The 13,276-nt window shown below is 47.0% G+C and overlaps 2 protein-coding genes across 2 annotated transcripts in view; one reads left to right on the forward strand and one right to left on the reverse strand.

Moving 5' to 3' along the window:
* Positions 1–11,917, reverse strand: part of LOC106741075 (alpha-(1,3)-fucosyltransferase C-like) — a 68,661-nt gene extending 56,744 nt beyond the window's left edge. The window contains exon 1 of the mRNA XM_014612690.1: positions 11,903–11,917. The gene's annotated coding sequence lies outside the window, so the exon portion shown is untranslated. The remainder of the gene's footprint in view (positions 1–11,902) is intronic.
* Positions 1–13,276, forward strand: part of LOC106741003 (lachesin-like) — a 110,149-nt gene that overhangs the window by 45,942 nt on the left and 50,931 nt on the right. The window contains exon 5 of the mRNA XM_014612555.1: positions 5,576–5,704. Coding sequence (XP_014468041.1) covers positions 5,576–5,704 — 129 coding nt within the window. The remainder of the gene's footprint in view (positions 1–5,575; positions 5,705–13,276) is intronic.

A 13,276-nucleotide genomic window follows, 5' to 3' on the forward strand; every position in this document is an offset into this window, starting at 1 on the left:
CCGCCCGCCCGCACTATCATCCCCCAAGTTTTCGGCGTGGGGTGTGTATGCATGCGCGTGCATACGTACCGCGTATATAGCCCCGGTATAGTTCGTAATATTATTTAATACCCTTCGCGCGTCTCGCATCAGCGCGCGGGGATCGTGACGCGGTAAAATTCCGCGGATTAGTTGGCGTTTTATTAATACGCGCGTCACCGTCACCGTGGTGTTTCCAGCGCGTAGTAGCCCGCTGCTTCCGATACGACCTGGAGCATCGTCGGTCGGTCGGCCGGTCGATGGTCGTTTATGGACGAGTCGGACGAGGACGGAGAGGGACTCGAAGCGCGTTGAACGGAAATGCTTTCAGCTCGGGTCATCGGCTAATAAGGGGATTCAAATTCAAGAGAATAATGTGATTGCATCTATGAATGTTGTTTGTAAATACTGTCACCTTTATACGGAGCATAATTTTCTCTGGCAAATTTTGCTGTCGATTATGCTTATCGCAAAATCTATCAGTTACTGAACACTGCGAGAAAAAAAGTCGAAGTATTCGGAAACAAATGCTGCTTGTGACATTTGCTTGGATATTTATTGATTATAAAAGAATTTGGCTGTGTTGATGCGATGTACATTTCTGTGAAATATATCTAATTTTTCTTATTAATTGTAAAAAAAATTTTGTATAATTCTTCTTCTTATACAGTTAATATAGTTCTTCTTATATAAATAGTTAATATTATTTGTTATAAATTATTATTACTGTTACTTGTTATAAAAATTACATGAGCATCACTAAACAAGTAAATATAAATGTGGTAATAAAATATATTCAAATCAATATTTATTTTTCAATGGTATAATAGCATTGCCGATTCGAATAGAATTAAATTATCAGAAGTAATTAAAGTTATTTTGCTAAATCAAATTTATTCGTTAGAAATATCTCGATTCATAAAAACTAAAAGAAGTTTGATATTTGCTACTAAATAACTTATGTCGAGGAAATGAACAATTATTTGTAGTTGATAATACTTATTTAAAAAATAAAATATATGGTTCATCTGTCGGGAATAAAATTCTGCCATATTTAAATAAGAGATTTATTTCTGTGAAAATAAACCTTATAACCTACAAATAAATTTTTCAGTATTTTTCTCAATGTATGGACAGCGAAACGATATGTTAAAAATACTAACTGTCAGTCGCTGGATTATTTTGCTGAATTTATAAATTATTTTGCTGTAAGAACAAATTAGTAAATCTAGGAAAATACCATATTGTTTTAACGGCAAATTATTTGGAATAATTGTTTACTTGAATCTAACACTTTTTTCTGCGTAGTTATGACAGCTTTGCTACAAAATTATTTTTTTCCGTGCAGAATTCGTATTCATGATCATCCATAAATAGCCTGTAACCTCGCAGCGAAGGTTCGAAATGAAATTGCACCTGTGTGAAATAATTCGGGATAATCAATATTTCACGATTTTTTTAATTTTGCAAACTTCAAAAGGTCGTGGATATTACGAGTAGAGTAGAAAAAGAGATATTAGAAATAAAATGAAATTAAATAAAATTCTGCTCGCGGTACGTGAGAAGAATATGTCAAAGAGTCTACTGAAATACACTTAATTACATGTTATCGGTTTTTTATTACGTTGAAACGATTGCAGCGACAAGGATTCTCTCGCTTCAATATCCGCGCCTCGGATTTTTTCTCCGTTTATATACTCGTTACTTTCGCGACGTGGTAAAACGTGCAACCGGACGAACAGTCTCTCGCATCGGTAATGCGGATCGGTATCTATGACTTTTCACATTTGCGTATCGCTCGCTATTCACATGTTGCATCTTATGTGAAAAGCATCTCCGCATTAGTGTATTTCACGTGTTCCTGTTTCTTAACGTCCAAATGAATATCCACGTCTGCGTTTTATGCCGCAGGTGTTATCAGAATGTTTCTTTTGACAGCACGCGCGCGCCCACACAGACACACACGTATACTCACACATTATTATTTCGTAAAGGTATCTGATCGATTCCGACGGATTTCCGCTTTCGTCGGGCGCACGCACTACGAACAATATTTTTCATATACCACCAATAATTAATATCGGCAAGAGTTCGTCCTGTATGTTTATATCTCACATGCCCTTTTGCCTCTCTCTCTCTCCTTCTCTGTGGACGAGCCTCCGCATGGACAAGTTTCATTGCGAATCGTCGTTAAAAATAACTATCAATGTTTGCTCAATCCAGTGTATCGATTTGCATCCGGGCTTTGAGCTACTCGCTATCTAAATATTCCCGGGCCCGTTGAAGAACGGCGGAATACATTAATATCGGATGAGTTGATGGCGAAATGAACTTGTATCGAGCACCGATGCCGCCACGATCAAAAACTCATTGCAAATATTTTATCCGACATATTGCATCCGAGGTAGCTAAAAGAGGCCTGCTTGAGGCGTATATCAGTCGATAGCCGATCAATGCTCCACTTTATAGACGTTCGCTACGTACAAAATTATCGCAGTGCTACATACGAATTTAGCGTCGTCCCGTGCGCGTTTGTTGCACTCATTATTATTGTTATTATTTCTCGTTTGTTATTTCTCACGCGCTAGCGTTGAAAATCGCGACTGTGGATGCATGAGTAAATACGAGTTTCATGGCGCGCCGCCGTGTGTTGTGATTCTTCGCGCGACGCAGCGCATTATTTCCTCGGATTTTCGCGGACATAATCGTTCTTTCTGATCTCGGAGACCGCGATGTTAAACTTCGATGACAGACGATTATCTGGAATTATTAACGCGCCGTGGAACGCGCGTACAAATTTTTATGTAAATTCGTGGTGTTGATATTTCCATATTTACGCTTTATCAACCCTCCTGCGCCCGCCCTTTTCCGTACCGCCGGTCGAATATATAAATCCGGACATCGTCCACACCGCGCAGAGAAAAGGATTTCCTTGACAAAATTTCTTTAATTGAAATAAATCCGTCTATTGGAATAAAGCAGACGAACGAATGTTTCATTCGACAAGCAGGATTGTTTCATTTCTCAAACAATAAATATCTTTACTCCAGATGACACGGTCCTTTTCTATTTTTACCGAAACGTCACAATGGTTGTCATGAGCGATAAATTATTTGAAAGTAACGCCACGTTGGAAAAATACGAGTGAACTCCTTTGTTTCAGCAGAGCAATATTTTTTATATTTAATATACAGAGGAAAAGGTGGTATTATGGCATAATCTAAAGAAACCTCTTTCTCTCTTCTCTAAATATCCACGCCATGTCACCGCCGTGGGCGAGACGAGGTCCGGCGGGAAGACAAGAGAGGCATCGAACTCGCCGGTCGAAGACGCTCTCGTTTTCGCGGCCCTCGTCAATATTTCCGTCCGCTTTCACGGCGGCGGACGTCGGCGATCGCACCCGCGTCGTTCGCTGCGCCAACAGTTTATCGCCGGGTGTTATCGCGTCATTCGGGGGATCCACGCGAGATCACCGGCTCTCTTCGGGCATGGATTTCGCGCGTTCTCTCAATTATTCGCGCCGATCGATCGGTTGTGCCAGCCTGCCAATCGGCGTTGCACACGCTGTGTCCTTTCTCGGTTTGCGCACGTACGGCGCAAGGCGGGTCTGGCGGGGCATGCGTCTCGTGAAAGAAACATCGCCGTCTGCTCTAATGGCTCGGGGGGGNGGGGGGGGACGAAGGAGAGAGGGGTTAATCGCGAGCGGGAGGCGAGCAAAGCCGGAGTAAACTGGCCGAAAGATTTATGAACGTCACCGACGAGGAGGAGAAGCAGGAGGAGGAGGAGGACGTATCGCCGTGGCGCGGGCTTCTTTTATGGCCCGGCGTTTGTTTCGATTTCGTTAATTGTCATTACGCGGACGCGTTAAGCCCCGTAGAATCGACGTTGATTGCTCGCCGCTTCTCTCTTTCTCTCTTAGGATCGCCTGAGGCTTACGGTATTGCTTACGGTAGCGGCGGTAACGGTAGTCGAGGGTGTACACACGCGGCGGCGCAGAATAGCTTTATCGTTCGGTCGCGCTCTCGCTGTGTACAGTCAGGCGAAATGGAATAACGTTACAATGGCGTCGTGAAAGATACAGTGTTGTTCGAATTCACCGGGGATAATGGAGGGAATAATGTTCGTCGATCGCTTGCGCTCGCGCGCGCTCACGGAAGCTCGCGAGAGAAGTGCGCGCTATTGTGCGCTCGAGTCGCTAATTAAGAATCGGCTGATTGTTGAGTTCCCCGTCGCGGAAACGCGCCGGTTTATTGGACCCCCGGGTGGTACCGCGCGAGCGAAGCGGGGGGAGCAGCAAGCGAGCGTCATTACGGGGTGGTAAATATCACGTCGGGCCGACCGGCGGAGATCCTTTCTCTTTCCGTCGGATTCCGTCGGCGGGCCGCTTCTTTCTCGGTCGGTCGAATTCCGTTCCGTCATCAATTCCGTGATGCAATTCATCGACCGGCACAGCACCGTCGGTCTGTACCGCGATCGCTACACACACATACACACACACACGCGCGATCCGGCGCAGGCGTGTGTTTCATTATTACGCGATGCGACCTCGTCCGTCAACCCGCGTGCCGGTTCTTTTCTTTCGCGATAAAAGGACACCGCAAGTCCCCTCGTAAATCGTCGCCCGATGCAACGTGGACACGAAGCCGACGCATTCATCTTCGCCGATAATGACAGCGGGAATCACGATCACGCGAGTCGCGCGCGTTTCGCCGTGAGCTACTCGTTACAGTCACGGTGGTGACTTCACGCGAAACTCGCCCCGGACAAAAAAGATCCTAATGGGAGAAAAATCCGAACGTTATCGAGTAAGTTTGACGACTCTCGACTATTAGTCCTCCCACGCTGCGTCCCTCCCCCGTTTTCCCCACCCTTTCTCTCTTTCGCCCCCTTCCCTTCTCTCTTTTTATCTCGTGACTCCTATAATTTTACTATAATCTTACTTCTAAAATATAAGCTTTCCGCCGCGAACTTTCATAATAGACCAACGTAGATATCCGAGAGGGCGTAAATCACGCGGCAATAAAAAGCTCGGGTATTCCGGGCTCTCGCAAGTTCGCTACTTCGTCCCGGCGCGCCGAGAGAGAGAGAGAGAGAAAGAGAGTTCCATATCGGATCGATACACACGTACGTGTCGCCGCGACGTCGCTCGATTTACGCTCGGTTTTCGCGATCTTCGCGGCGGATCTGTGCGCTCGCTCGTTCGCTCGCTCGAGTCGAACGGCAATTTCCGATACTCGTGGTTACACCACCGCTCGTCCGTTCGTTGTAACCGAGCGTTCCCTCCGCCCCCGCTTTTGATTTCATCCTTGCGGTCGAAGACCGGTCATTTGCCGCGTGCGAGCGCAAGCGAGGAGCTGAATTCGCTCGGTAGATTCGGTTGCTAAATTTCGGGAGCCGAAGTATTTGCATAGCCCTAACGCGCTCCCTCGCGAGATAACAAGGATGAAGCGCTGTTTACCCATTTAGCGCGAAGGCGCCTGTCCGTCCGTTTCCCCCGCAAACTATATTTGCGCCCCTCGACCTCTCGAGCTGAATCAATTCCCGCTTCTGGTTTCAGTGGCCATGTATGATGGCGAGCAATTAAACTTGACGAGGATCACGCGCAACGAAATGGGCGCTTATCTCTGCATCGCGACCAATGGTGTGCCGCCCACGGTCAGCAAGAGGATCACCGTGGATGTCGAATGTGAGTTTTGTTGTTATGCTACCAGCATGCCGCGCATTATTATTGCGTTTGTACGTCAACGGGCAGCGATCCGCGCGCGCGCGCACGTACGTGCAGACTCCATTAACTCTCGCCGCCGCTCGAGGACTTCGTATAACCCACTTGAGGTTCCGTTTCTGACCTCACTTTGATACTTCAGATTCCTCGCTCACCAACGGAAATATCAGTTTTTGTCTGAAAAATATTAATGTCGTTTGCAAAGATCACGGGTGAAACGAGCGACACTTTCAGAAGGTCGCGGAGGAGTAAAAGCGCTGATCGGCGCCGAAAATTGTTCTGATCGAGTGAACATAAAATTCATAGCTTTTCTTCTCCTTCTAACCTGTATTCTATTAAAGAATCGAAGTGCGAATCTAATAATACGACTTACGTTCAGAGCGCGGAGAAACGGTCCGCCGGTGCGACGTGACGAGCGGGCGGCGGCGGTGATGCGATAATTACGATTTTACGAGGTTACATGCTAAATGCGCGGCAATAAACGCCTAACGACACGTGGATATTTAATTCAACGATTCACGGCCGTAGTTGCTCGCTCGCCCGTTCGCGCGAGGCTTAGCGAGAAAGTATCTGCCAATTGCCACCGCGTGGAAATTTGATAACGTAACTTCGTGCCGTCGATCACCGCCGCGCGGCCGCGATGCCGCCAAATCGCGTTATTATAATTCATGCCGCTATCACGATTATGCGCGGTAACGCGAGAGTAAAAGTTACTCCCCCCTCGCGCGTGTATGCGCGCTCGTGTGTGCGTGCGTGAGTTGATAACGTAAGACACAAAACGGCAGCACGTAGCGCGCGTGCACGTCGGAGAACTTAATCATCGTGATAATTACGTTACGTTAATTGGTCGCGGGAGACTGGCCGCGATCGCCAGCGCCGAACGTCCACCAGACGCTTTAAAGATGTATCACCCGTGAAAATCGAAATAATAAAAAAATTACGAATCGAGCTCTGCATTGCATTTGAAAGTGACGTCGAAAGTTTGACGGTAATTCAGAGCCCGTATGAAAAAGGTTGTTTCACTTTAAAGGAGGTTGAAGTGAAAAATGGCCTTCTTTAAAGCGAGATAATTTCATAAATTTTCATACGAGTAATATGTTCTTGACTCGCCGTTCGCGCGCGCGCGCGGAATCGTCGTCGCGTAAACAGCGCAAATAGCGAATAAGGGAGGTTTCTTCATAAGGGGAGAAAATCAAACGTCGGAGCCTGGAACGTGTCCAACGTGGGCGACGATTTATTGAATAAATTTTAAACACTTCGTCATATATACGAGCACGCTCGCGCGCACGAGCACACGTTTCCGCCGCCGATTCGTCGCGACGGCGGATCCTGGCTCGTGTATTGTTTAAATTTCATTTCACGAATTGCAGCACGCGCGCTCGCGCGCGCGGAGAGCCGCGCGTGCACACGTTGCCGTTAACCTGGGTGCGCACGTGCTCCGTCGAAACGTGTATCAGACAACAACGCGAGGAGGACGATGGGGCAGCGCGGGCGGACGGGGTGGCTAGGGATGTCGGAGGGAAAACGCCGGGTCGGGAAAACCCGGGGGAAATACGGGAAGCCCCGCACAAGCCGTCCCGTCGGCCCTGGTCATTTTTCCCTTTTATGCGTTTCATTCGTTCGTGTCACTTCGTATGCCTGCACCCGCGTTGCGGCGGCTCCGTGTGCGTCTCCCCCTCCCTCCGTTGTTGAAGAAAGAAGGCAACAGTGGATGGGTGGATAAGATACGTAGGTAGGTAGGTACGAACGTGGTTGGACATTACAGAGAGAAAGAGAGGCCGGGCGGTATCTCTTGAATATTTAGAAGGCGGAGACATATTTTATTTAGACGAGCGGGAGGAAAACATCGGTTTTCCTAGGCGCGGCGCGGCGCGTTTCGGCTCATAGCAGACGCTTCAGAAATCGTCTTCCTGCGCCAACATGCGCCACCCTGTGTGATGCACGACGTACGTGCGTAGGGATTTGCGGGGGGGACCGTCTTGTAAAAGTTTTATTGTATGTAACGAGAGCGTAAGACGAGCGAGCCGGGGGAAATTCTTCGGCGTGATCTGATTGCCGATATGATTCTCTCTCTCTCTCTCTCTCTCTCTCTCCTCGCTTATTTCCCTCCCTATCTAACCCTCTCTTTCCCTATCTTATTCTCTCACCTTCTCTCTCTCTCTCTCTCTCTCTCTCGCAGGCACAAGAGTCAATAATTCATCGGCGTTATGACTGTCTCTGTCGAACATCTGACCGATATTATACTATGTGTGTTTAGCTGTGATAATGGAGCGTAATCTTTGATAGCGCATTGATACCTCTGAAACGGACCGCTTCTCTCGTATGTGCGAGGGTGGAGGGGGAAGGGGGGCTTGTCGATCGAGAGGTGAAATCAAATGTCTCCCAGCGATTCTATCGGAAGACTGATAATCGATGAATGCTATTACCGTAGGTATATAATCTGTGTGTGATGCTGTTTCATAAATTTAACTTCACTCGAAATAGATATTAGCTTTGACGGAGTTACCCCCGCGACTACGATTCTGAGGGATTATATTTGATTCGGACTCGCGCTTGTCGTTGTTGTCTTCCGCGGATAATTATGTCATGGGTAAACGGACACCGGACAATTTATATTACCGTTTGCCGATTCGGATCCGGAAATATTAATGCGGCACTTTACACCCATTATTGACGAAACGTTATATGAGAGATAAAACACATATACACACGGTGTGATGTTTCGTCGTCGGTTACATCGAATATTCGATTCTTTTCTTCGATTTTAATTCCGCACTCTTCTCGGGACGCGCTCTTCCAAAATCGCCGCGCGCACGCGCAAGGAATAATAAAGTCCAGGAGTTTCTCGTTCTTACGCTATCTATGTATATATATATATATATATATATATTGGTGAATATTGGTGAATATATATATATATATATATTGGTGAATCTACATAGTACATAAGCGATCCAAGAAGAAGAAAATAATAGATTGCGGAACACGGCGACGAGAGAAAAGTAGGAAGAGAGTGCTCGATCAATGTAAAACGTCGAGACGTCTTTCTAGAATCAGAGCTCTAACAACTGCTTGGCGTAATACGCTGTAAAAAGAATTTTCGATAAAGAAACAAAGAGAAAAAGAGAGAGAGAGAGAGAGAGATTATATACTCGGACATTATAAATCTCAATCAATCGAAGTATTCCTTCCGGATTCTTCTACCTTACCGTTTCTGCTGCACGGAGAAAACAAATTTTGCCGTCACTATATTGACAAACATTTGCTGTTCCGGCAAAATTTGTTTCCCCCGTAATAACTTCTCGTTCGCTCGAGATTTCGCGAGACGAAATAGACAATGTGACGAGCGCGACTAATAATAAAGCGAGTTCATCGGTACGTGCGCTTATGCCTCGTAAGTGTAGACACGCATAATACGAAACACAAGCACGGGCCAGTTCATCAGTCGATTTGCGCAATCAGCGCGGGAATGAAATCCGCGTGGAACGCGTAGTACCGTTCGGCTTTAATCGCTCGCTCGCTCGCGACGGGCTTTCAGCCGGGGGTCGCGGAAAAACATCTGCGTTCCGCGCAGCGCGTCATTTTGGAAATTAGGGTGCGCAATTTCGGACGGACGGGGAACGTTTAATTCGCCGACAAAAGCCCTAACGATCTTTCCTACTTTCGCTCGCTCGCTCGCTGCGGAGGAGAGCTGGGGAGGAAGAGCGACACACGGCCCGTAGTGTATCGCGTTTTCCCTATCCACTCGCCGCCGCCGTTGCAATGCGGGCAAAATGGTGCCGCTGCATAAAGCATAGCGAGGCGGCGAAGGGAGAAGACGCGCGCGCGGGAATGAGGACATAATTCGGTTGGTATGCACACGTTTCCATGGGCGGCCGTCGCCGCAAGTGGTGGGTTAGTTCATCAGGCATGTTGATGAGACATGCACAATTTAGCGGGTTGACTTTTTACGTTACCGCCGTTTTCGCTCTGTGCCGTTCCGCGATTCCCCCTCCCCCGTTGGTCGGTGCGCGCGAGTACGACGAGGGTTGAGCCGCGATGACCCGTCGTTGTTGCGAAGTGAAATACCCTTTCTTCATTGGCCGTAATTAATTACGGGCGGAATCTAAATTACGGCGGGATTCTTCGGCCAGCCGACAGCTCGTATTAGAAATTCGCACGCTGGAAATGCGCGTTAGAGACGCTTTATTTCGGAATTACGAGGGACGGAATGACGCGTACACGGAATAGAAATGCTGTTGCGTTTCGGTAGATTCGTTCAACCGCGTCATAATCGGAGTAAATTCTTTTTGATTCAATGGGGGTATTACTGAAGCTGGGTACGTCATACGTCGTTTTAATCATTTGACCATCAGCTTCAATAATATTGCCGTCGTATCAAGAAGATTTACTCCACACGGAAGAAATTAGTATCAATTTAAGATTCACGCACTGAGAAAAATAATGAAGATAATAATATATTTTCTTTTCCGTGCATATAAGAGCAAGTTTCATCCTCATATAAGATTATATATTCTTCCTTATTTGTGAAAACATGCGTCTCGAGTTGATTTTTTCCCGAACAGTTACGGCGCGGTTAATCAATTCCTATCGATGCAGCTGCCTTTTTTCCGCGCGGCAAGGGATCGATCTCTTGTTCTCGCGGGCAAGATAGATGGAAAAAAATAACCGTGTGAAATAAAGCATCGTGAATCGATCCTCGTGAAACGTGCAACAATCCGGGGGAGCAGCGCGCTCATGGACGAGATACATCGACGCGCGATTTCATTTTCGGAGCGCCAACGCGTATTTGTATTTCCCCGAATTATCGCCACGGTGTGTTGTATTTTTCGCGTGCCCGATAACGAGAAATAATGCATGTCGGCGGTGTGCACGTTGTACAATGCGTATTCGCGCGAGAGTCATGATCACTTGACCGTGCCTGTATATCAGCGCAGTCCGCGGTGTGCATCCCGGCTTACCACAAATCCACAAATTGCCAACGTTGACTTTAATTAATGCACACTTCTCCCTATTTCCTACCATCGATTGCGTCTATGTCCCCCCCCCCCCCNGTCTCTCTCTCTCTCTCTGTTCGTTCCACGTTGCCGATTACAAACCAGCGAGGCTTTAACTCACCTTGTTAGGAACGTCCTTCCGTCTTTTTTTATTCCAAACGAATGTCCCAATTAATGACAAAGTAACTACATCTTGGAAATAAATTGGGAAATTATTATAACAATACACGCGTCGATAACGTTTATTTGTTTCGTTCGAAAGTTTAGACATTTAGGGGATTCTGATGGAAAGGTAGAAAAGCGTTTGAAAAAGTGGTAAACCGCGATATCGGCGATAAGCAATGCGAAAATAACGCATCGGATATGATTTCGTCTCGTTACACGATTCAAACGAGCTTTTGCACCCGGTGTCGTTTTACACCGCTGCCCTTCCACGAGACCCAGTTAGCGTATTATTATTCCCTTATTGTTTCATATACCGCCGCCGGAGTTCGCAACTTTAATTTAACCCGTTACCAAAGCACACTTGCCGGCAACGACGGCGATGATAGCGCCGTATACAAGTGGGGCGCATCCGACGACGTCGGATTAATTCGAAACGAAGAAGGAGCCGTTTCTGGTCGCCGAGTTAGAAAATTGTTCGTCCGGAATGGCCCGCGAGAAATACGAACGCGGGGTGGGGGGGGAGTAAAGACGCGGGAACCGTCGCGCGACGGTCATGCGAACGAATGCGAGCGACGAACGTCGTCATCGTCTCGCACGGCTTTAACTCTTCATTGCGTAACCTTAACGCCGGCGTTAGACTTGTAACCATAATAGACTTTGTTCCCAACTCGTTTCCCGACTCGTGGCGCATTTTGCGGGGCGCCATGTCGGAAAGTACAAACTTGATCCGTCGTGTCTGCGTGTTACGACGAAACTTGGTATTACCGCGCGGCTGTACGCAGCGTTTTTAATTTTACATCGCGGACTATAAACAGACCGCGGAAGGATTTCAGCGGGAAATATGACGTCCAAGGAAATACAGAGTCCCCGTCCATATTATTTTTCGCCGATTGCTTCGTCTTCCAGACATTCCCATTGTCTCCACACTTTTGGTAAACCCTGTGTGTCTCAGTTTGCGACCGTGAAGAGTTCGATGCTACCAGAAAGTGTATGAATTTACCTCGAAACCGACCCCTGCCTCGGCTGGATTCTCCAGCACTGCATCTGCATCCACCGTACTTCCCGGCAACTTTCCCGCACACACCCACCGTGCGGCCACCAGCTCCATTAGATCTGAAACAAAAAGCAAACTTTCTGGTTGGCCGTACGAACAGATGCGAATGCGTCAGGAACAAGATCGGGAGAGTTCAAGACTGCGTATTCTTCCTTTGAACTAGAAAGCGATAGTTACCCTTAGGACGTCGGCATTATTCAAAATGATCGTAGCACGATGATCTTAGTGCGTGCGAAATAACGTAATGAGACACTTAACGCAATCTTAGACACGTTTCGATTCGAAAAATCGGGAATAACGCGCGATAACCGTCTACTGATCTGTTTACTCGCGCGTCAAAGACTGTTATGATCGCTCGGCGGTGCCCTACATATATATATTATTCTTCCCAAGGTTACATAACTTCTCAGCAACGACACGAGCTCGCGGACACACGTTGTCTATACATAATTCAACATTCTAATTGAATTCAAACGGAAATCGTTAATGTTATCGTGCTCATCATGTGAGCCGAGCATGATGCGGGAAACGATCTCGAAAACAATAACACGCGGATTGCTAACAACAACACAAGTAAATATGGAACACGCGTGTCTCATCACGTGTTCGGGTATAAGAACACCTAATTGTCATGTTTGATCAAAAAACATTGCCACAGTTGAACATGTTCGAAAAGGCTTCGTCCGATCGAAGGTCGATCAATCTATTCGTTCCGCTTGAAAAAACGAACGTGATATCGGAATATAAACTGGGTGCCTTGAGAGCACCGAGAGACCGTTGAAGAAACGTTAAGCGAACTTTCAGCGAGAGAGACTTTTCGAATCGAAATTAGAACAAGCTGTTCGGTTCTAATTTTTCGCGTATCTCGGCTCGCTACGGGTCGATCGTCCGTGCGAGACATCGATCTCACGTTTTTCTTCATCTCGTTACGAGACATCTTTCGCGGCCTCGTGACTACTTCATAATTGTAATTTTTGAACGTTGCGATCGTCGACTGGAATCGTGTTGCGTCTTGTAACCGCGGTTGCGCGTGGCACAAGAAAAGGAAGAATATCATCACGCCTCGCATTGTAAAGGATAGATCGCCATTCTGTCGCGACAGCAGAATAAACCATTGCACAACCGCAGCTCGATTTCAAAGAATTTCCCTCACCACACCGATCCTTCCTTGCATTCCGTGCCCTGCACTGGGCAGATCCAGCGGAGCATTGCACGCGAGAAACTGAGTGCATTCGCTCACAAACACATTTGCATTGAAATTTATTTTCCCATGCATTTATTGCTATTATTAACCCGGAAAAAATGATTTATATGATTATA

This window comes from Dinoponera quadriceps, unplaced genomic scaffold (assembly GCF_001313825.1).
Source record: "Dinoponera quadriceps isolate SergipeBrazil2010 unplaced genomic scaffold, ASM131382v1 scaffold367, whole genome shotgun sequence".
In the NCBI taxonomy this organism is placed as follows: Eukaryota; Metazoa; Arthropoda; class Insecta; order Hymenoptera; family Formicidae; genus Dinoponera; species Dinoponera quadriceps.